General features: G+C 38.1%; 1 protein-coding gene across 2 annotated transcripts in view; it reads left to right on the plus strand.

Moving 5' to 3' along the window:
- The first annotated feature begins 4,123 nt into the window (after positions 1-4,123).
- CARNMT1 (carnosine N-methyltransferase 1) overlaps positions 4,124-25,110 on the plus strand; it is an 83,034-nt gene continuing 62,047 nt past the window's right edge. The window contains exons 1-3 of one of the 2 annotated variants that reach the window (XM_004464329.5): positions 4,124-4,626; positions 14,102-14,297; positions 15,099-15,262. In XM_004464329.5, the coding sequence (XP_004464386.2) occupies positions 4,154-4,626; positions 14,102-14,297; positions 15,099-15,262 (833 nt within the window). In that variant the 5' untranslated portion in view covers positions 4,124-4,153. The remainder of the gene's footprint in view (positions 4,627-14,101; positions 14,298-15,098; positions 15,263-25,110) is intronic. The other variant, XR_001118980.3, reaches the window with a different exon arrangement.

Raw genomic sequence — 25,110 nt, forward strand, 5'->3', positions numbered from 1 at the left:
GTAGTACTCCCAACTCTACTGCTGTATGTATTTTAAAACAATAAAAATAATATTCTGTAATAATAAGTGCAAGTAAATCCAACCAAATTCTTATTTTTTCCCCATGGTTACTATGTTGATGCTTTTTTTTTTTTTTTTAACTAATAAATATCAAACTCTTTCCAAAACCTTTTATTTGGGTACAATTGCTTTGCTGGTCCCCTAAGTATACTAGATAATGCAAGCCTGGATTTCCTGGAAATCCATCTGCCATCAAAGAATGGCAGCTTAATTTGATATGCTACCCAGCCAAAAAAAAAAAGAAAGAAAAATGACTTAGAGCTTATGGTATGGGAGGGAATCTTTGTAGTCACTATTTTAATGCTTGTAAAAAGTACTGACTCTAAGCAGTAGATAACTATGATTTACTTTGTAAACTAACTTAGCACTGATAACCAATTTCATTTGTTTGTAGGATGCACCAGGAACTGAATCCAGGGCCTCCCAGGTAGCAAGCAGATGCTCAACCGCTTGATCCACATCCCATTCCCTCACTTCATTTTTTAACACACCCCCCAAAAAAAATTTACTATAGGGATAGAATTTTCATCCTATGTTTGAGAATAGTTATTAAATAGAGAATTAAAACTATAGGTATTCAAAGATTGCACTGGATACTGTTCCTGTGCTTAAGAATCACTAAGGCATAAGGTGACCACTTGCAGGAGTCATATCTTCTATCGTGAAGAGTATTCTCATTATTTTATGACCAAATTATGGTATAGGTCTAGCTATTAGGACAAAGAGTCAAGGCAAAACCAAGCCAGTTTTAGGTCAAGGACAGTACTCTTAAAGAGCAGAATTAACAGAGGAAGTCCAAGAAAAAAAAATCATATATCCTACAATGATAATTAGAAGGGAACCATTGTATTGTACAAGGAAGTCTAGCTGCCCTCTCCTTTTTCCATGACTTCCTTGATTAGCAGTAGTTTGAATCTTTGTTGACGTAATAACTAGACATTTAACAAAAAGAGTAAGAAATTGTTTCCACAAGCATATCCCTTGGGCAATCTCGTCTCTCAGTTCTGTCAGCAAATACATATATATGTGTGTGTGTGTATGTATGTATGTATGTATGTATCTTCTCTTGCCCATCTAGAATGCTAAAATCATTGTAAATAACAATTATTTGCAAGCTAATGAGATTTTCAAAAGCGAACGGGATTTCATGAAACTCATTAAGGATGGGCCATGACCAACTTTGGTAGAATCAAAAGATCAATGGATAATAGTTTCTTGAGCTTTGTAGACCTGCTTTTGCATCTGGGCTTTACCATTTAATAGCTGTGTGACATTAGTTGAGTCATTTAAACTCTTTAAATTACAGTGTCTCCATCTGTTTTTTTAAAAAACAATAATACTATTGTGAGCGTTAAGTTATATGGAATGATATTCCTGTAGTGCTTAGCATAGTGCCTGCCACTTGTAAATTCATGTATTCATTTTACAAAATGGTTTTAAAATATCATCACGTGCCAGACACTGTGCTAGGGATATAGGCATGAACAACACAGATATGTCTCCTCTCTCAAAGAACCTTTAGTCTAGTAGGCAAAGCAGTCAGTTTAAAGGTAAACCAATGTAATATGTAATTACGCACTTTCAATGATGTATCCAGCTGGGGGATGTGAGGCTAATAAAAATATACTTAGGATTAATAGATGAGTAGATCTGTTGATTTCAAAGTCTTTATTTGCAAACATTTATTCATTATGAAACATCCTTGAGAATAATGAGGGAGTAACTTTGTTGGTATGACTGTGAAAACTAAGGCTTATTTATGTTAAGCATGTTGCTTAAAGTGGAAAAACAGGTTGAAATTTCCTGCTTTTCTTTTACAAATAAGGCCACTATGAGCATTCATGTACAGGTGTTTGTGTGAACATCAGTATTCACTTCTCTGGGATGAATGTCCCAAGAGCACAATTGCTAAGTGGTATGGGAAGCGTGCGTTTAGTTTCGTAAAAAACGATCATACTCTTCTTCAGAGTGACTGTACCATTCCACATTCCCATCAGCAATGTATGAATGTATTTTTGTATGAGTTTTAACTGCTGACTTAGTAGTTCTTCAGAATATCAGAAGAAAGCATGATGGTGCTTTGGTTATTAATTCCTGGAGATTAACTGACCTCCTCCTGGTGAAAGCATTCCAAAGCTTTCCACCCCATGGCTCCATGGTTGGGAAAGATTACCAGGTGAAAGCCTAGGTCAAGAAAGATGTTTTAAAATAAAGCAAAAAATTTATTCTAAATACATCTGAAAAGAGGGGAGAAAACGAACATTTATTGAGGTGATATACCAGGCATTTACCACTCTTATCTCATTTATTCCTCTCAATGACCTGAAAGAAGGGTAATATTTAGACCATTTTAGAAATGATACAATATAGGCTAATGGCCATTTAGGCTACAATGTAGCCCAAGCTAACATTTTAGAAAGGTTATGGGGTTACTAAATGGCACAGCAAGAATGAGAAGCCCTTGCTTCCACTAGCTTCTGGCTGCTCAGTGATAAAACACAGGAGGCAATCAACCTATTGGTTAAAAAAAAAAAAAGAATGAATGAATGAACGAACAAACTTTAGCTCTTGCTATTTATGAATACCTGGGCAATAAATTAATTTCTCTAAATCTGTTTCTTCATTTGTTAAAGGAAGAAATCATATCATCTCCTTCCCAAAGTTTGTGTAAGGGTCAAAGGTGATAAAATAGGAGGAAAAATTGAAGTTTAAAATGATAAAACTATGTTAGATAGCATAATTGTTTAAAAAATACAGAGTCATAACCAAATGTTGATACAATAAAAGGCATAAGACCTGGGTGGAAGGATATGACAATACCTTACTGTGTGGCTCCATGCAGATCACTTGATATCTCTGTTCCCATTTCCTCATCTGTAAAATCAATTAAAACTTAATGACATGGGCCCAAAGACTCTCATCAGGTTATGAGGCACAACCAAGCAAGCTCCTACATATGAAATCATTTTGTAAATATTTATTCCACTGCTCAGGATGTTGATATATCTGATTATAATTATCTATGGCATTCTGACCTATATCAACATGTCACATATTATGACATGAATAATTTGTGTGTGTGTGTATGAAAATAGTATTAGCAACAGTTAATAGTATAAGAATCTATGCATGCCTTCCAAACACAATTCTCTAAGAAAAATAGGCATTGGATAGGAAATCTGGAAGAACTGGGAAAGAATTGGTATATTGTGCCTGGAGAGGGGATATGGGTATCTAGGGACAGGGGTGAAGAAACTTTTCACATGTGTAACCATTTGCACTTTCCTTTTGAATTCTGAACCATGTAAATATATAGTAATATATTTTTATTTTTAAATTTTTTATCAGGACTCTAGTTTTATTGGATTAAGGCCCATATCTTTATCCTGTTTTGCCTATCTTTAAAGATTCCAATCACAAGTGAGTTCATCCATCCACAGCACCTGCAGTTAGGACTTGAACATGTCTTTGACAGCGACAGGATTCAATCTATAACACAGGGCAATAGTTTTGTCCTGAGCCCAGAGAAAAATGAGGCAAAAAGTAAGTGAAAGAAGGTTTTTGAAAGGAAAGAGGTTAAAACCGCCGTTATTGCTAAGAGCCACTATTGGATGCTCTTGGGTCTCACAGCGCCATAGCTAAGGGCAATAATACCCTTCCTGCGCTCTTTAAAAGTCTTCCCAAGCAGAGCAGTTTGGCCGGATTAGAACCTTTGCAGGCCATTAAACACTGGAAAGATGATGGTGTCCCTCTCTCCTAATGTAGTTGTTAATCAGTTATTTAGGAAATGAATCAAAATTTAAATTTAGGGTGAATTTAAGATCTTCCTTCTAAATTCCAAATAAGTTCATTAGAGCTTAACTTTTTCTTTCTGCTTTCCCCTCCTTTCCTACTGCCTTAAACCTGGTTTAGCTGCCTTCTCCACAATTCCAACCTTCGCCCGCACCTAAACTCCACCCACACCGCGGCTCGCAGGTGCCAGCCCCACTCCGCCGACGGTCTCCTCCCTCGCTCCTCCCACCTGGCCCCGAACCCCGCCCCCTGGGCGCGTCGCGGTGACGTAGGCGCCGCCGCCGCTTCAGTTGGGCAGCAAATGGGCGCAGGCGGCCGCGGGCCTTCGTCGCATCTTCGCAAGCGCATGCGCGCTAGTGCCGGGAGCCCTGAAGATCTGGCGGATCCCCGCGCGTTTGGAGGCTTGAGGGTGGCGGGGGCGGAGCGTGCCGCGAACTGGGGGCATGTCCCTGGCAGGCGCCGTCTAGAGGAAGGCCGAGCAGTCGCCACCACGCTTTCGGTCGCGGCGAGACGCAAGCGAGCCAGGCCAAGGGCCGCCGCGGCGATGCAGCGAAGGCATTGCCCACCGCCTTCCGCCTCTCAGCTCCCGGAGGGCTCCGGGGGAGGCGGCGGCGGCCGCGGTGGGAGTGAGGAGGTGGAAGTGCAGTTCTCCGCCGGGCGTTTGGGCTCGGCCGCGGCGGTTTTGGCGGCCGCCGCGCACACCACGGAGGAGGAGGAGGAGCGGCTCGAGCGCGAGCACTTCTGGAAGATCATTAATGCCTTCCGCTACTACGGGTAAGGAGCCCGTGGCGGACCCCGGCCCAGCCGTCGGGGCGCCCGCGGGTTGCGCCGGACACGCCGGAACGGTCACGCTCGCCTCGCTCGCCCTCCGGCCGCCACGCCCCCGGGGGCACCCAGACTGTCTGAGTTGACTCTGTGCCCCGGAGTCACCTCGCAAACCCCAGGCCCTCCCGGCCCTGCACACCCGCGTTCCCCCCGCGCCGTTTGCTGCTCAGCGGCATGTCTTCTGACCTCAGGATCAAATTAGCTCTCTTGCCTTCCACCTGCGTTAAGGGTTTGTCTTTGAGGCCATTGGGGGTGACCGGAAAATCAAAAAAGTGCTCTAATTATGTCAGGTAGAAGAGCATGGTGGTAAAATCGTCCAGTGTTGGGCATGATTTGTATGTGTTGCTGATGTCGTCCAAACTGAACATACGGAGAACCCAAGATCACCAGCACGTGGAGTGCAGTATAGGACACACACTTTCCCAAACTGCTTGGGAGAGCAGGTCACGATTTCCATCCCAGCCCCCTTGACACTGAACATACATGCACGTTTGTGCTGAGCGAATGAACGATGCTGCGCAATGTTTTTAACTCTCGGGTGAAGCTCAGGGATGAGGGTGGTCCGGAAGTGCTAAAGTTTGTTGATTCGCAAGCCGGGAAATATAAGGAAGAAGGCACAGCGTGAGCCACGCTTATGTTCTTTTATGCGAATATGTATCGAATGCTCACTATGGGTTGGGCACGGTGGTAGACCTTTCTGTGCGCTCTCTGCTCTTCGTTTATAATTCAGTTTCCCACGTTTCACTTTTCTAATACATGGATGTTAAAACAGCTTAATCACAGAATTAAGAGTTCCAAGATCTGAAAGGGACTTAATTGATATGTGGTCTATAGGCTGCTATGTTCTGAGTCTACAGCTGGAATCATGTATGTAAACAGGTAGGACTTTCTACACAGACAAAACTGTTCCCTTAGATTGGCTCCTGCTGTGCCTTATGCAAACTTTTAAAAAATAATTAGGAAACTTGTAGGTTTACAGAAAAATCCTGCATAAAACGCAGCGTTACATATACTTCCCCTATTATTTACACCTTGCATTAGTATAGTACATTTCGTCCAGTTGATGAAAGAACACTATTATTATTGTATTAATAACTATAATCCGTGGTTTTCATTGGGGTTCACTGTGTTGTACAGTCCTATGGTTTGTTTTCTTTTTCTATTTAAAGTTTTTATTCAAGTAACATATATACAACTTAAAATTTCCCCTTTTAATCACAGTGTTTAACTCAGTACTGTTAATTAGTATACAATGTTGTTCCTCTCATTTGTATTCTAGTTGTTCATGTATATAAATCTCTTGCCTGAATGTGACCTCCTCAAGGGCAGGGACTGAGCCTTACTTATTTTTATATCATCAGTGCCTGGCATATGTTGTTGAAGTTCTATTTTTAACAAATAAAATAACTAGTAGCAAAGAAATACATCTGTCATCCCCAAATAGTCTGTTAATTTTTGACTGATGGGTAAGCTAGACTCTTGCTTAATAAAAGCTTAAAGTTATTGGAATCTGATTTGGAATCTATTTTGTCATATAAATTTTTGAAGTTCAAAGATCTTGAAGAAACAATTTACTAATTAAACCAAATCATGGACTGCATTACTTTGGAGTCCTCTGAAAGGGAATTCATAGTTTGGGGATATTATTTTTCCAGATTTAGTAGCTACAGAGAGAGAAAGACAAACACCCAGAGAATTGAATTTGATGCAAGAATTATGCTTTGAAGAATGATATAATGAGAGAAAGCAGCTGTACATCATATAGTTGAATAGTAGGTACAGAAAAAAAATTCATACATTTTACTATTAGAAAATCCAGAAAGAATATTGGGAAATGCCTTCAAAATACAGTGGACTCAATTAGGTAAACTGTGTAATTGTTTCAGTTTTAATATATTAGGAGAAATTTAGATTTAATATTTTGAATAGCTGTCAGATAAGCCTTTCTTAGGTCATTGATTTGAAACTAGGGCCTTAGTGTGGCTATAATGAAAAGGGCACTTGCATTTATGTTCTACTCTTCCTTCCCAGGTTAATGTGGGAGTGAGGACAATTTCGGTTTTTTTTAAAAAATCTTTTTATTTGCCTGTACTCTTTGGATAAACATTTCAAATCCATGGGCTGAAAATAGTATACAGTTAAAAATATGCTTTAAAAAGTGTCACAGGGCAAAGGGAATAGAAAGTGTATTATAGCAGGAAACACACTGAATTGTTCACATTCCAATATTTTGTGATTTTTCTAGACCTGCACTGCCCAATACTGTAACCACTAGTCATATTTAACTAAATTTAAGTTAAAATTATTTAAAATTAAATAAAATTTAAAACCCAAACTTTCTGTCTCATGGCCACATTTCAGGTGTTCAGTGGCTAAATGTGGCTAGTATCTGTTGCATTGGACAGTGCCAAATATAGAGCCTTTCCATAATTGCATAAAGGGGTTCTCTTCTAGACCTTTTGCAACTACTTCAAATTTTGGAGGGTTTGCTTTTCCCGCTAAAAATCTTATTAGTCAATATTTAGGAAATTAAGATGAAAAAGTCATAGGGCAATAAATGTGTTTTGTCTACTCTGTTGTTTTTTTTTGTTGTTGTTTTTTTTTTTAATACTTTCATTTTTAAGGAGGTACCAGGGATTGAACCTAGGAACTCATAATTGGAAGCAGGCACTCGGCCACTTGAACTACATCCCCTCTCCATACTGTTTTCTCTTTCCAGTGGCTTAATTTTGCCCTCTACAGGTTTTTCTGAGGTGACATTTTGATGAAGATAAAAAATGGTTATAACATTGTACTGAATAATGAAAATCTTGCTAGCCTTAAAACACCACTCCTTGTTGGGAATGAACAGTTGTCTCAGCATACAGAATGTACTACAGTTGAAGATTTTTAAAAACTGAAATTTAGAGCTCCATTTTACAGGTAAAGTGATAGGCATGTAAAGAGATGAGCAACTTGAGTGATTTTGTTTGCACAACCAAATTGTGATAGAATTTGTCCTGAAATCCAAAATCACTGACATAAATTTTATCCTACATAGTAAGCAGTGACTGGTAAGATGGATTTAACCTTGGATATTTAATAAATATTTAATAAATGTTTAAATTGAATTGAGACAGTCTGTTTTTCTGATAAGGTATGTTTTCCTGTTTGGAATTCCTAGACTGGTTTAAGTAGTGCAGAGGAATAGGCCTGTGATCATGGCCCTTGGCTCACCCAGCATTGGGCCCTTCCTGATGAAAAGTAACTAAGTAAAAGTCAGGGTCATTGCTAAGATTACTTTCTAGGATGCTGATCAGCTGGAGATAGAAATAGCCTGGAGGAAACATGGCTACTGACTTTGCTTTCTCCCCACAGCTGCTGGAGGATGTGACCTTCTGATGCCAAATTGGTTCAGAACCAAGGAGAATCTGATATTTGTTAAAAAAAAAAAAAAAAAGCCCTAACATGGGTTGGCAAACTTTTTCTTTGAAGGGCCAAGTAGTAAATATTTTAGTCTCTGAGGGCCAGAGAGCACTGTTATAGCTTCTCAACTGCCATTGTAGTGTGAAAGCAACCATAGATGATGTGAAACAAATGAAAGTGGCTGTGTTCCAATAAACCTCTATTTCCAAAAATAGGCCAAGGAGCCAGTGGGCCATGAATTGCTGACTCCTGCCATAAAGCATATTGACAATGTGAACATATTCAGAATAGTGAAGTTAGCCCCAAATATAATGGTATAGTAAGGATTAGATGATTTTTTCAACTTTGGTAAGACCCCACCTACTCTGAGTGTCATTGTGTATGTATGTTATGGGAGCTTTGCACACCAATAGGTAAATAAGGGATAAACTATTTCATCCTGCTCGCCTGGATACTTCACTTCCGTATCAGGAATTAACAGCAGGTATGTGTGGACTCTTTCAGACAATCCATAACTCAAATGCCTTTGCAGCCATGCAAACAAGTTGTCTCCCTGGAGAACCAAAAGTGGTACCTAGGAAGCATAACTGACATTTATTGATTGCTTTTTACATATGCTGAGGAATAGAAATTTAATAGTGACAAAGATGAGACTTGTATTCTAGGAAAATTCATCTGATTAGAGATGGGGGTGGGGGATTGTTAGGCTAAAGAAAGCATTCCTAGGTAGCAGGCCTCTCAGTAGTCTTTGGGATGATAATGAGGGCCTGGGTAAACAGTGGGGATAGGATAATTTACAGAGTTTCAAGAAGTATTAGGTTGGTGCAACAGTAATGGTTGAAATATGCATTGTTGAAATTTGCCGTTTGATATTGGCATACATTCTTAAATAAATATGGTTATGTCATACATCATTTTGATGTGCATTTCTTGCTTTATTTTTTTGCTAATGACTTATTGCTGTTGATTTGATATTTATTTTAGACTATGGAAATAATGTTAGACAAAAAGCAAATTTGAGCAGTTTTCCTATTTGAGTTCAAAATGGGGCATAAAGCAGTGGAGACAACTCGCAATATGAACAATGCATTTGACCAGGAACTGCTAACGATTGTACAGTGCTGTGGTGGTTCAAGTAGTTTTGCAAAGAGAAGAGTCTTGAAAATGAGGAGTGTATTGGCTGGCCATCGGAATTTAACAATGACCAATTGAGAGCAGTCATTGAAGCTGATTATCGTAAAACTTCACGAGAAGTTGCTGAAGAACTCAACATGGACCATTCTATGGTTGTTCAAAATTTGAAGCAAATTGGAAAGGTGAAAAACCATGATAAGTGGGTGCCTCATGAGCTGCCTGAAAATAAAAATCGTTTTTGAAGTGTCATCTTATATTATCCTACACAACAACAATGAACCATTTCTCAATCAGATTGTGGCTTGCAATGACAAGTGGATTTTATCCAACCTGCGACAACCAGCTTACTGATTACGCCGAGAAGAACCTCCAAAGTACTTCCCAAAGCCAAACTTGTACCAAAAAGTCATGGTCCCTGCCTGGTGGTCTGTTGCCGGTCTACTACAGCTTTCTGAATCCCGGTGAAACCATTACTTCTGAGAAGTATGCTCAGCAAATCTATGAGATGCATGGAAAACTGCAACGCCTGCAGCCAGCATTAGTCAACAGAAAGGGCCCAATTCCTTTCCACAGCAATGCCTGACTGCACATCACACAACCAACACTTTAAAAGTTGAACAAATTGGGCCACAAAGTTTTGCCTCATCTGCCATATTCACCTGACCTTTTGCCAACCGACTTCAAGCATCTCCACAACTTTTTGCAGGGAAAATGCTTCCACAACCAGCAGGGTACAGAAAATGCTTTCCAAGAGTTCGTCAAATCCCAAAGCATGGATTTTTACTCTAAAAGAATAAACAAACATTTCTCATTGGCAAAAATGTGTTGATTGTAATGGTTCCTATTTTGATTAATAAAGATGTGTGTGAGCCTAGTTATAATGACTTAAAACCATGATCCAAAACAGCAATTCATTTTGAATCAACTTAATAGAAGGATCTGGGACTCATCGATTGTGGGGTAAGAGAAGAGACATTTTAGGATGATTTGTTGGTTTCTGACTTGGGTAAATGTATGGTGTTCCATTGATCAATGTTAGCAAGGGGTGTAATATGGCAAGAGGGATGTGTAAAGTTCATTTTAGATGTGTTCAGTTTTGAGGTACAGTGGAGGGGAATTGGGGAGCAGCCAGTGCCCAGGAGTACTAGGAATGAAGTACTGTGAGACTATTTAACCTGTTGACAGTGAATTGTAAACTGTTGTAGCTCTGCTGTTTGCCTAACTTATGACCGCTTTAAAGAGTTCTCTTTAGTGCCATCCCCTACTAATAGAAATGTAACTTGATACAATCTTTCTGAAAATCGGTTTCTACCAAGCTCCTTAAAAGTACTTCTCTCTTATGATCTGATAATTCTACTTCAGGGAATTTGTCATATATATTTTTTAAACTATAGACAGATTCTGAACACAAAGAATGTATCATATAGAAAAGTGAGGATATCTAAATGCCCAGTAATTGGGAAATAGCTCAGTAAATTTTGGTTGCATAAAATAATCATTATAGTCATTACATTATGTCTGAGAACTTTATTCTGACCTGAGAAAATGGTTATAAGGATGAAGAATTACAAATGCTTCTCAAATTTTAAGGTGTATGTGAGTGACTTGGGGACCTTGTTAAAAGGCAGATTCTGATAATGTAGGATGTTGGTATGGCCTGAGATTCTGCATTCCTAATCACTTTCCAGTGATCTGTGTACTACATTTTGAATAGAAAGATACTAGATGATTTTTAAAAAAATCTTAACAAAACAAAAATATGCCAAGAGTTTAGAAGTGGTTCCTTTTAGAAGAGAGATTATTACAGATTTTAATCCCTGAGTCATTTTATTTTTTTGCAGTTTTCATATTTTCACTGTGAACATATTAGTTATATAAATTAGATATATCTACTATTTTAGGGCACTCACATTTTCAGACAGTGGGTATGTGTTTTCATGCATTATTTTGTTCAGTTTTCAATGAAACCCTGTGAGGAAGGTGGAAAAGTAATCACACCCATTAATACCTCATAGGGTTATAACTTTTTAAAAAAATATTTATTTATTTAATTATTTCTCTCCCCTCCCCCCCCGGTTGTCTGTTCTGCTGCATCTTTGTCCGTCTTCTTCTTTGTCTGCTTCTCTTGTCAGTGGCGCCGGAATCTGTGTTTCTTTTTTGTTGCGTCATCTTGTTGTGTCAGCTCTCCGTGTGGGTGGCACCATTCTTGGGCAGGCTGCACTTTCTTTTGTGTTGGGCGGCTCTCCTTATGGGGCGCACTCATTGCACGTGGGACTCCCCTACGCGGGGGGACACCCCTGTGAGGCAGGGCACTCCTTGCATGCGTCAGCACTGCGCATGGGCCAGCTCCACATGGGTCAAGGAGGCCCGGGGTTTGAACCGCGGACCTCCCATGTGGTAGGCAGACGCCCTGACCACTGGGTCAAGTCCTCTGCCTCTCATAGGGTTTTAGAGAGCTTTTTCAGAATAATTATGTTACTATTCTGTTAATATTAATTTAATGTTAACTGACTTGAGTTAGTTCTTGGCATTTATTGTAATAAATGGCAGCTTCTGTGATCACCATTGTTATTGTTATTTATTTTCTTGTTTTTGTAGATAAGACACTTGAGACCCAGAGAAAGGAAGCAGCTTGCCCAGGGTTGCTTAACAAATAGGTGGCATAACCCAGATGTCAACACATTATCTGTCTGACTCCTAAGCTCACTATTAGACTTTCTCCAGGGGAAAAAAGACAAAACTCAGTGTAGCCAATGCCAGCTTGATCCTTTCACAATACCCCCCTGTAACACCCCCCAGCAAATCATATATACAAAGGCTTCCAAAAACATGCCAGGATTTTGCTTAAGTTTTGTCAGGAACTTCTTGTGAATTTTAAATATTACTGTTTAGAAATTAGAGAGTAATTTAGCGTAAGAGGAAAAAGTGAGAAAATCATTTGAATGAATAGATGCAAACTAAATGAAAAAAAGTACTTTTTATTTTCATTTAACGTTGAGTAAATGGAAAAGAATATTTAAAATGAAATATTTTCATTTAATGTTGATTAAATGCAAAAGAATATTTAAAATATATGCATATTTATTTATGTATATAAAATTTAAAGAATGATACTGTGAAAACCCATTAACCAGCCATCCGGTTTTAAAAAAATCCTATCCCTTCATTATCAAAATACTCTCCTGAATTTTCATATGAAGTAGAATTGTATATTATGTATTCTTTTTTTTTTAAGATTTGTTTGTTTGTTTCTCTCCCCCCCCCCTCGCCCCAGTTGTCTGTTCTCTGTCCATTCGCTGTGTGTTCTTCTTTTGTCCGCTTCTGTTGTCAGCGGCACGGGAATCTGTGTTTCTTTTTGTAGGTGTCATCTTGTTGTGTCAGCTCTCTGTGTGTGCGGCGCCATTCTTGGGTAGGCTGCACTTTCTTTCATGCTGGGCGACTCTCCTTATGGGGTGCACTCCTTGTGCGTGGGGCTCCCCTATGCGGGGAACACCCCTGCGTGGCAGGACACTCCTTGCGCGCATCAGCACTGCACATGGGCCAGCTCCACACGGGTCTAGGAGGCCCGGGGTTTGAACCGCGGACCTCCCATGTGGTAGACGGACGCCCTGACCACTGGGCCAAGTCTGCTTCCCTATTATATATTCTTCTGTAGCTTGCTTTTTTTCAATGAATATTGGCTTTCTGAGATTTATCTGTTATTATGTGTAGCTATAATTTATTCATTTCACTGCATTCCATTATGTGGCTATACTGTAATTTTTTTTGTTTAGTCTAGATAGACCTTTGGGGTTGTTTCCAGAGCATTTGTTTATTTCACACAATGCTGTGATGAACATTGTTCATGTTTCCTGTGCCCCGGTGCATGACTTTCACGAGAGCATATTTCTAGGAGTATAATTATAGCCAGGTCATAGAGCTTGTTCATAGTAAGCTTTACTACATAATGCTAAATTATTTGGTACTAATTTATGCACCCATCATCAGCATATAAATGCTCTAATTATTCCACACTTTCTCTAACACTAGATACTGTCAGGCTTTTAATTTTTGCGCATTTGATTTATGTAAAATGGCATTTCATTATAAGTATGCATTTAACTTTAAAATAGTAGTTTGGTTTTATAAATAGTCCCCAAAGTGACCTTTTTAGAGTTATCTGGAAACTTCCAGAATGCAAATTGTGAAACTTGTTATGTAAAACCATACAGAATTTCAATTATTCATTTGCTTACTGTTTTTGAAGTACTTAAGATCTTTTATGATATCTTCCCCCCCATGACACCCATGTGTTTGCGTGTTCTTTTTGCTCTTTGTTTGCACTACTTTTCTGCTCATTTTTTTTGTTCCTTGTCTGCTCCTTGTCTGTTTTGTTTGTTTGTTTTTCTTTGGGAGGCACCAGAAATTGAACCTGGGACCTCCCATGTGGGAGTTGGGCACTCCATTAATTCAACCTGATTGGCTTTAAATTTCAAAATGTATTTTGTGTATATTCTAAAGTAATTTCAAAGTAACCTTCTGCTAATTAATGGTGTAGAAATCTAAAACATTCCGTTGAAAATTTTACATTTAAAAATTGGAATCATAAAATTAAGCTAATGACACATCAATTCTCATTAAGTTTCCTTGTTTTCCCTTCTCATTGGTACAAATGTTTACTTCTGCCACTTATGAACAATTTGTCATTTGTTTGTGTACAGAAAAAACTTTTTAAAAAGTAAAAATAGACAAAACTTTTAGTATGGTATCTTTTCAACTAGAAGGTCATAAATAAAGGGCAGTATTCAGTATTATAAGGTACTAACTGTACAGAAAGCCTTGAAGTAAGATTGGCTTCTGGTGAGAGTTCTTTTGCCAACCTAAAAAGATACCTTTTCTGTTCTAGCACCAGTATGCATGAACGAGTGAACCGAACAGAAAGACAATTTCTGTCACTTCCAGCTAATCAACAGAAACTCCTTCCTCAGTTTCTTCTTCATTTGGATAAGATTCGGAAATGCATTGATCATAATCAAGAAATACTGCTGACCATTGTGAATGATTGCATCCATATGTTTGAAAATAAAGAATATGGAGATGATGTATGTGAAAGTTCATTCTATTTGTTTATGTTTTTGAATTTAAACTCTAAATACTTTGAGGTCTTATAGTTTATCCTTCCAGATTTCATTTTTATAAGTTTGCACAGGTCATTTACTCTACTCAGAGCATTTTCACTTATATTCTCAGTCATTTGGTTAGCTTAATTTTAATAGTATGCCAGAAACTGGATTTGTTTACCAATTTTTAATTTTTTTTAATGCTAAGATAATTCTTGGCATTTTGATATACCTTTCACATAGTGTTCTGACTATTCTGGTCAATAGAGGGTTAGTGACCTAAATGTTTATGAACAACTATAGTAGCCATGTAAACTCATGTTTTTTCAATATCTTGTATATAGGAAAATTTCTCTCACACATCTCAATGGACTGGCAGTCATGGAAACTGAAGTCCTCCTTTTGTATCCACAGGACAGACACAGTTGGTCCACTCCAGTGTGAACCTCTCCATGCTGCCCCATCATTGACCTGGAGGGTTTCTCTCTCTTAGAAAGATAGGATGTTTGTTCTCCATAGCAGCTCAGTTTGGATCCTCTCCTCAGTAAAGACTGCTTAATTATATTGTAACTTTATGATTAATGGCCCTTAATCTATTTAGGGTTGAGATGAGACCACAAATTATTTCATTTAGGATCTCAAACTGCACTTGAACCCTGGTTGAGGTGAGAGGCTAGTGATTTATCCACTAAACCATCTATGTAGCCCTTTAGTAGCATGTATTTTTAACTATATTCAAGACTTACTATTTTCTCAAAAGCTAATTGAATTTTTTTTAAACAGGGGAATGGAAAGATTATGCCAGCATCTACTTTTGACATGGATAAGTTAAAATCCACATTGAAACAGTTTGTGAGAGACTGGAGTGAAACTGGGAAAGCAGAAAGGGATGCCTGCTACCAGCCAATCATTAAAGAAATTTTAAAAAATTTTCCAAAAGAGAAATGGTAAATAGTACCTTGTTTTTACCCAGTTACTTTAAGATGCCTCTATAAGACATTCCACATTTTTGACTCATTTTAATAATTGTCCTGTGACTTTATGTTTTGTGTGTGTGGGTGTTATATTTGTTTTTAGAAGCCTTGTATGAGATTGCAATTGATATTTTGAATACTTTTTTTTATAGTACTTGCTTGAAATTAAAAGTTAAATAATGAAGTTAGATGAAATGTTTATTATTAATGATGTGAAATTTTTTGTATCTTTTTGGCAGAGCAAAAAACTGCAAACTGTTTTAATTCTCCTCATTTTGAGAGAGGTATGGCTCACAGCAGAGGTTCTTAACTTTTTTCTTCCCTGGAACTCTTGGGCAGTCTGAAGCTTGTAGTTTCTTTTCAGAATACTTTTTAAAATGAATAAAATAAAATGCATAGAATTACAAAGAAATCAATTTTTAAAAAGCAAATTCATGATAAGACATGCTTTTTATTTATTACGTTAAAATCTACCAGCTAGTGTAATGTAATATTGAAATTCTGAGAAGTGTATATGTAATGTTGAGAACCTCAGTAACTATAATGTGAAATGAAAATATATCTGGTGTCTTTTGGCGATGAAGTCACAGGAACTGCTAATACTACTATTGTTTGCTTCCTGTATTCATAATTGAAGAAGAAAAATCAGTTAAAGATTAATGAACATTAAAACGTAACTTTCCCCCCATTCATGGACCCAGTGAATTCTATCCACAGACCCCTTAGGTCCATGGGGATACAAGGTTAGGAACCCCTGGTTTAGTGACAATTTGGTTAAAGAGTAAAACTGAATGGAATTCATTCTGAGATTGCGATTGTACTTTAAAGGATCTATGTTGAGCATCTCATTTCTATCATCTTTTCTCCCTTCTCATTGTTTGCTTCCCTTATGTTTGGATATATCCTTCCAGAAATTTTAGTACTTATGTGTGTGTATCTCTCTCTTCTTTTTTAACTTTTTATATTGACATAATTTTAAAATTACAGAAAATTTGCAAAGATTTTATAGAGACCTCCCATATACTCTCCCAATTTTTAACATTTTGCCACATTTGCTTTATCACTTTCTTCCCCTCCTTCCATTTCTTCCCTCCCTCATTCTTTCTGTGTGTATAACTGCATATTCACAGTTATTTTTTAAAATTATTTGAGAAATTAGTTTGCCTACATCATTCTTTTTACTGCTGAATACTTTAGAATTTATTTCCTAAGAACAAGGATATTCACATATAAATACAGTGTGGTTATTAAATTGAAGAATTTAATATTGATATAATATTATTAACTAGTCTTGAGACTATATTCAAGTTTCATCAGTTATCCCAATAATGTCCTTCATAACATTTACTTTTCCACTCTAGTATAGAATCTAGTAAAGGATATTGTATTGCATTTAAGTACCATGTCTTTTAGTCTTTAATCTGGAGTAAAAGCTTATACTTTCTTCATCTTTCATAACATTACATTTTTAAAGACTGCAAGAAAGTTATTTTCTAGAATATTCCTCAATTTGAAATTATCTGATGTTTCTTCATAATTAGATCTTGATTATATATATCCCCAGCCAGAATACTTTTATAATTGATTTTGTATCCTCAGGATATCATATCCAGAGGCATACAATATCATCAGCGTGTAATTAATGATGTTAATTTCATTCACCCAGCCAAGGTGTTATCTGGTTCTTAACACTGTTTAGTTAGTACCTTATTGCAACTAATAAGCAATTTCTGGGGAAATACTTTAGGACCATGCAGTTAACATCCTACTCTCCATCAAATTTTCTCCCCTAGAATTAATGATTCTTGTGTGAACTAATCTTTACTATAATGGATGCGCAATGGTGATTTTTCTGACTCCATTGCTACACCCATACCACTATGTATTAGTCAAAGGGGTGTTGATGCAAAACACCAGAAATCAGTTGGTTTTTATGAAGGGTATTTATTTGGGGCAAAAGCTAACAGATACCAGGCCATAAAGCATAAATTACTTCCCTCACCAAAGTCTTTTGCCACGTGTTGGAGCAAGATGGCTGCTGAATGTCTGTCAGGGTTCAGGCTTCCTGGGTTCCTCTCTTCCTAGCTTCTCTGGGTTCAGGGTTTCTGTCTTCCTGGGACTTGCTTCTGTCTGGGTTCAGGGTTCCTCTCTTCACAGGGCTTGCTTTTCTTTCCTCACAACCAAGCTCTGTGTGCTTACTTTCTGGAGCTCTAGTTCAAGACTGCGACCTCCCTTTCCTGTGGTGCAGTTTCTCTATGAGTCTCTGCCCACCAAAGGGGTGGGGACTGAATGTGTTACTGAGTTGGCCCAATCAAAGCCTTGATCAGTATTTAATCAAGTAAAAGTAAAACCTCCAAATGCAGTACACTCTAATATGCCCAGAGGAAAAGACCAATTTATAAACATAATCCAATATTTCTTTTTGGAATTCATCAATAATATCAAACTGCTGCACTCCACCCTTTGAATTCCAAAACATTACAATATTTTTAAAAAACTTATATCAGTAATAATACTAAGTACAAAATCATATATAATTGGTTTATAGAAATGCAGTTTGTCTTGGCACGAAGTTCTGTCTGCCCTAGACCTCTGAAACTTACGAAACAATTTATCTGTTTCCTATACACAAATGGACATACAAAGGATAATCATTTTCATTACAGTAAGGGGAAACTGGGAGGGAAACATGAGTTATGGGTCCAGAACAGTTGAGTAAACCTGCAGGGCATCCTCCTTTCAATTTCAAAGTCAGAATCATTCTTAAAATGATGGTGTCTTCTTCCTGGGGCCTTAGGGGAACCTGCCCTTTCCACAGGCTTGCCCAATGGCCATTTTCCTGGTTCTACCCTCATCAAGCATCTGGGTAGTGACCAAGCTCCAGACCTCACCCTTGAAAAGCATTGGGGTATTCCTACACCTTACCCAATTTTTCAGTTAGAGACTTAACCCCCCTAGTATAGTGAGGTGAAGGCAACATCCTCCCTAACCTTTGGCATACAGGCTCAACTCTCTCAGAGCAACAAGTTGAGTTGACCACCTGGCCTTCCCTAATCCATGGGGGACAGGTCCACCCTTCTCGGACCTATGGGGTGCTGACCTTATCATAATTCTTGAGGAATATGCTCTACCCTCTCTGTTCCCTGGGACTGCAAAACTCTCCCCAAACCTTGGGCAGGAACATCTGCCCTCTTCAACTGCTGGGGCAAACTCACCCTCTCTGTACACATGGGTAGGCTTCCTCTCTTGGCCTAAGGTGATATCTTAATTCCAGTTATCAGCTTCCATGGTTTTCCTTTTAAAGCTGTTTCTCCTTCAGTTTCCTTTCCATTTCCCTTTCGTCCTAGCTGGCGGTGGTTTTGTTCATACAGCTCTCTCACAAAGTTTTTTGGTTTAGCATGCAAGAAGCAGGTGCCCTAGCCATCAGGCAGTAAGACTTTATACAAGTCTTTCCAAGATAACTGCATCTTCAATCCTGATTTATAAGTTCCAATAATAGTTTCTTCATTTACTTCTAAGGCATCATAAAAAGTCTCTTTAGCACCCATATTGCTATCAACAGTCTCTTCAAAGTGATCTAGATCTTTTCTATCAAACATTTCACAATTCCTCCAAAAAATACTACTTACTCATTTTTAAAACCATTCCAGAATTTTGGTAACTGCAAAAGCACTTCTGCACTCTTAGGTACCAAATTCTGTATTAGTCAGCCAAAGGGATGCTGATGCAAAATACCAGAGATCAGTTAGGTTTTTATAAAGGGTATTTATGTGGGGTAGAAGTTTACAGTTACCAGGCCATAAAGCATGAGTTGATTCCCTCACCAAAGTCTTTTGCCATGTGTTGGAGTAAGATGGTTCAGGCTTCCTGGGTTCCCCTCTTCCCAGGGTTTGCTTCTCTTTCCTCACAACTAAGCTCCTCTGTGTGCTTAGTTCCTGGCGCTCCAACTCAAGACTCCAACCTCTCTTCGCTGTGGTGCAGTTTTTCTGTGAGTCCCTGTGCATCAAGGAGGAGGGGACTGAATATCCTACTGATGTGGCCCAAAGCCTTAGTCATTATTTAATCAAATAAAAGTAAAACTTCTGAATCCAATACACTCTAATACGCCCAGAGGAAAAGTTCAGTTTGCAAACATAATCCAATATTTCTTTTTAGAATTCATCAATAATATCAAACTCCTACACACTGTGAAAAACAAACCTACTGAAAGTAGTTCAGGATTTGTTAGCAATTCTATTTTTCCCTGTACTATTGGTATACATAGTCAAAGTGTTCTTCACAATTTACTCAAGTTAGTCTTTCCTCACCCATATAGTTATGTTTTTCATTTGAAAGTCAGCACATTTAGCCTCATTTATTTCTATTTGCCTTCAGTTTTAAAGTTATTGTCTCCCCCATACCACCACCAACCTTGTCTAAGTAATTTTAATTTTATATGTGGACTATGCTTCCAAGAGTTTAAATTAGACAGTAAGGGGTATTTCCTTTTTCCTTTTTTTTCCTCCATTAACAAAAGGTAACATACTATGTATTTTATTGTGTATTTTGATTTTTTCATTTAATATCCTGTAAATATCAGTTCATAGAGATCCTCCCTCTCTTCTCTCTTCTCACCTCCCCTCTTTTTTATAGCTGAATAATAGTACTCCCTCATTTCTTCTATATTTGGCCTTTTAGATAGTTAGCAATATCTTGCAAGTATAAATAATGCTAAGTTCATAGAATGCATATGTTGCTTAGTTAGTGTATTTGTTACTTACTGCCATGCAACAAATTGCCACAAACTTAACTGCTTGAAACAACACATATTTATTTTCTCACGATTTCTGTGGGTCAGGAGTCCAGGGAGCATGGCATAGCTGGGTCCTCTACATAGGGCCTTGCAAGCTGCTGGACTACATTCTTCTCATCTGGAGGCTTGACTGGGGAAGAATCTCTTTCCAAGCTCACTCATATTGTTGGCAGAATTCTTTTCATTGTGGCTGTAGGACTAGGGGCCCTGGCTCCTTGCTGTATATCAGGTGAAGCCTGCCTTAACAATTAGACTAGGAGGCTGCCTGCAGTTTCTTGGATTGTGGGCTCTCTCCCAAAATGACCACTTAACTTCTTTAAGCCAACATGCAGAGTCTTTAGAGTATGTCTACTCTAGACAGAGTCTTACATAACATAATCATAGTAGTGACCTCCCATAGCCTTTGCCATGTTCTCTTGGTAATTAGCAAGTCACAGGTCCTGTCCACACTCAAGGGGAGGAGATTACAAAAAGGTCCAAACACCAGGGAATCATGGGCAGCTATCTTAGATTGTTATTAATAACAATAATAACGGTTGTTATTAATAACAGTTAGTTATTGCCATAAAGGTTGAACTGTTTTGCCTTCCCAGTAACAATGTATGCGAGTAAACGAGTAACTGTTAAGAATTTGAGCTTTTGCCAGTCTGATATATGGGAAGTTATATCCCAGTATAGTTTTAACTTACATTTCTTCATATTTTGAAGCTGAACATTTTCATATGTTTAAAGGCTATTTATTATGTCTTTTATTTTGGGAATTATCTTTCTTGGATATTTTTCTATAGGATTCTGTTATCTATTTCCCCCCTCAGTTTTTTGTTTCTGGTTGTTGTGACCATTTATTTTTGTTGTTTGCTTTTCACCTGTCCTCTTTTTGCACCCTTACAAGTAATTTCTTTTCACCTCTTTTCTTGTTCTTAATCCTTTCATTGCCATGTTTCTCTCCCTCTGTAAGTGCAAAGGAAAACCACCTAGATCCCATATATCTGAGAGGTCCCAGTTATTGGTCTGTCCCAGTGCTGCTGTGCTCACTGGTGTTTTTCTACCTTGTGTTCTGTCTTTTCCCATCCCCTTATCTAAGCCGTCCCTGGTTCTTTTGCTTTCCTTTCAGGTAATGATCAGAGATGTTGCATCTGAGTCACATCCCACCAGGTTGTGGTCCTTTTGGTTCCTCTTGACTTTGTTTCTCTGCTCTCATTTTCAGTTTCTGAAAGAAAAGATGTGGGTATTGGTGGAAATTTTGAGGTAGAAGAGAAATGGATGAGCGCTTACTTTGGTGAAGGAAGTTTGCAAGTTTGAGATGACCCAGCTTTGAAGGGGGGGGGGGGGGATGGGGACTGGGGGCTCAGCATGGCTGCCTGCCTGTCCCAGAGCCATACATGATGAATCTGGATGGAGGTGCCTCTCAGGACAGAGTTCTCTAGCCAGGTGGTGAACATTTCCTCTGGGCCTGGGGTCAACCCCTGTAGGCCCACAAAGCTGGACACTTGCCAGTGGAGCATCAGAATGTTATTTCCAACTCATCCTTGGAGCTAGGGTCTCTGTTCATGGGGAAACTGAGGCTGCAGAGGTTCCACCAAGGGTGGAGAGTAGAGTAGAAAATCCCCTGAAATTGGCCAGCAACTTTGCTAATGGCTGGTGAAATAAAGGTTTGTTTTGGTTCCTCATGTCAAGAGCCTCCTTTGTCAAACCTTGGGCTGACATGGACTTTTCAGACTTCCAGAGTGATATAAGAGCCAGCCCCATTTACAGTTCTGAAGTTTCTTCTTAGCTGAGTATCTCAACAATCTTCTTGCAATCTCTTTACACGTAGGACTCCTCATTTCTGCACTGGATGGCAAGACTCTTCAGGGTCCACACATATGGTTGTCTCAGTTAATGGCTACTGCAAATGAAGAACGTATTCCTGCTCTATCTCGTCTCTGGAGAGATGCAAAGCTGACCAGATTGTCGGCCTGCCCTACTTCAGCACAAGGGTGGGGTGATGCTCCTCAGGAAGGGGCTACAAAGTACCAGAGAGAGTTCTAAAAGAAACTGGGTTCCTCAGAGTGTGTGGGGGATGGGCAGGGCCTTGCAGAGAGAGGAACAGGGCCCACACCTACAGTATACGCTGGCATGTTCTGGCGGAATCCGCTTTCAAAGCAATCAGGAATTCTCCACGTCAGGTGCCAAACACTGACTCCCCACATGTGCACATGTAAAATACTCTGTTTATTTTGTCCTTTAGAAAGACCAAAGTAGTCTGGCTCCCCTAGATCCCGGTCTTATCCTTCCAACTATTCATTGCCCTGGTTCTCCTCATTTTTATATTAGGGGTGTTAGCCATTTATCTGTGATATGTATTGCAAATATTTTCTCCCATTTTGTCATTTGTCTTTCAACTTTTTAGGGTTTTTTTTTTTTTTAGTTAAAACATTTTTTATGTAGTAAACTTTATCAATCTTTTTTTTGTTTCTGGATTTTGAGTCATAGTTAGCAAGTCTTTTTTTTTTTTTCTTTTTTACATTCAGATAATACAGAAATACTCCCAAGTTTTCTTCTAGCAATTGTATAGTTTATTTTTTTACATTTAGATCTCTGATCAATTTGTTTATTCTTGTAGATTGTGTGAGGAATAGGTCTAATTTCATCTTTTTCCCAATGGTTTTCCATTTGTCCTCTATCTTAGTATCAGACCACATGGGATACCTTTTTAACTATACCTTTAAGTTATCATCATAAACTTTATTTATCAGCATATATAAATCTAATTCATCCTTTTTATACTTTTATGGTGTTTCATTGTACAAATACGTCATAATTTATTTCACCACTTCCTTATTAATGGGCAATTATATCATTTCCAAGTTTTTCTAAAAGACACAGTATGCAGTAAATATACTTGTGCAGACCAACTTTATCATTTGATTTACTATATCTGACAAGGGCATATATCTTATAAATTTTGACATTGTCAAATTGTCATCCCCTCAAACTTTAGGAGCTTATATTATTCCTATCAAGAGTACTTGACATGTGGTTGTGCACTTGCCTCCAACAAGGTAGGTCCCAGTTTGGTTCCCAGTGCCTCCTAAAGAAGACAAGCAGACAGCTAACAGACAGATGAGGGAGCCATCTCAGGTGGAGGGGGAAATAAAAATAAAAAATAGAATATTGGAGATGTTTTTCCCCCCTCTGGAGCAGTTGATTTTTAAATTTAGTGTTTCCAATGGTTCTTGGTCCATTAAGTTTGTAGATTCCAAAATGTAATGGGAACCTCTAATTGATCATAACAGAGTAAGGTGTACTATGCTAAAAAGATTTTGTGTATATAAATTGTTACTTAGTCCTCAGAACAATTCTATAAAGTATGTATTAGATCCATTTTTATAGATGAGGAAATTTTGCTCACCTAGATTAAGTAACCTCTTTGGCCAGCATCACATAGCAAGTATGGTTCAGACCCCCAAAGTCCATTCTCTTTCTACTAAAACATACCACAAATCAACATTTCTCGCTTTATAGGTGGGTTATTTTCTGTAATTCCAATTATGGATTACTTTGAAGATTAAAAGTGTTTTCTCATACAAATAATGTGATTAGGGCCCCGAAAACCAACTTAATGTATACTTTAGTTAGAGTATATAATAGTACTGTGAAAGTAGAAAATAGGTTAAATACAACTCTAGTAAATAATAGCTGTAGGTTAAATTAGCTTATCTGGGCTGGTCTTACCAAACCACTAATACAGCATTGGTTAAATACAACTGTAGTAAGTGATAGCTATAGGTTAAATTAGCTTATTTGGGCTGGTTTTACCAAACCACTAATACAGTATTGTCCTATGGAAAATGCTTGGTATTTTGTGTAAAGGGAATGTACTTTTCTATTGGCTGTTTCTTTTTTTTTTTTTCTTCTCTACCCAAGTCATGTGTCCCACAGTTAGAAATAAGTGTGAAAACTGTTAATATCATTCCTTGGATTTCTGTTATAGGCCTTTAGTTATTAAGATTATTTGTATATTCTTGCTTAAGTAGAAGAATATCTAAAAAGTTTTGGTAAAATGTTAAAGTCAATGTTGGGCCCAGTATGGGGTTAATAGTGCTATTGTCAAATGAACTCCTAGAATAAAAGAATAAATCTAGAATTTCTCAGTTTTGTTTTTGTTTTTTTTTTTTTTTGGTGAGCTTTTTTGTTTAAAGTTTTAGCAGTTGATTTTTAGGTTTGGCACTATGCCCTGACAAGTTTTCAGCCCTCTTTGCTGCTCATTTCCTCCAGAGGTCAGTATACAGCTATACTGTTGAGGCCCATTTTCAGCTGAGGTTAGTGGAGGAACAAGATATTTTGGGTAGTTTTGACAGAATAGGATACTACTTGACTTTGGCACCCAGATAGAAACTTTTTCTTACTTTATAAGAGAAACGATAATAATGTGAAGATTTATTTCTTCAGTTCTGGACTACAAGATTTGGTTGTTGGTCATGATATACCTTAATTGAAAAAGCCCCAGAACTTTGTGCCCTGAAAGGAAAATGCTTTCTAAAAACTTGAAAAGCGGCATTAAGATAGTTGTATACATATATGTGTCAGTATACAAACACATATAGTATGTATCTTTTTCTGGGTTTCTTTGTATTTAATTTTTTTATTGTGTTGTAATTTATGTACAGTGAAGTGTATATATTTTAATGTATATTTCTGTCACCTCAGAAAGTTCCCCTTTCTAGTCAGTCCTTCTGTATTAGTCAGCGAAAGGGGTGCTGATGCAAAGTACCAGAATCTGTTGGCTTTTATAAAGGGTATTTATTTGGGGTAAAAGCTTATAGTCCCAAGGCCTTGGAAAGTCCAACTCAAGGTACCATAAGAGGTACTTTCTTTTTTAAGATTTATTTTTAATTTATTCTCCCCCCCCCCATTCTCTTCTCTCTCTCTGTGTCCATCTGTGACTACTTCTATCCTTAGCAGCAGCACTGGGAATCTGTGTTTCTTTTTGTTGTGTCATCTTGTTGTGTCAGCTCTCCATGTGTATGGCACTATTCTTGGGCAG

This window comes from Dasypus novemcinctus, chromosome 8 (assembly GCF_030445035.2).
Source record: "Dasypus novemcinctus isolate mDasNov1 chromosome 8, mDasNov1.1.hap2, whole genome shotgun sequence".
Taxonomy (NCBI): Eukaryota; Metazoa; Chordata; class Mammalia; order Cingulata; family Dasypodidae; genus Dasypus; species Dasypus novemcinctus.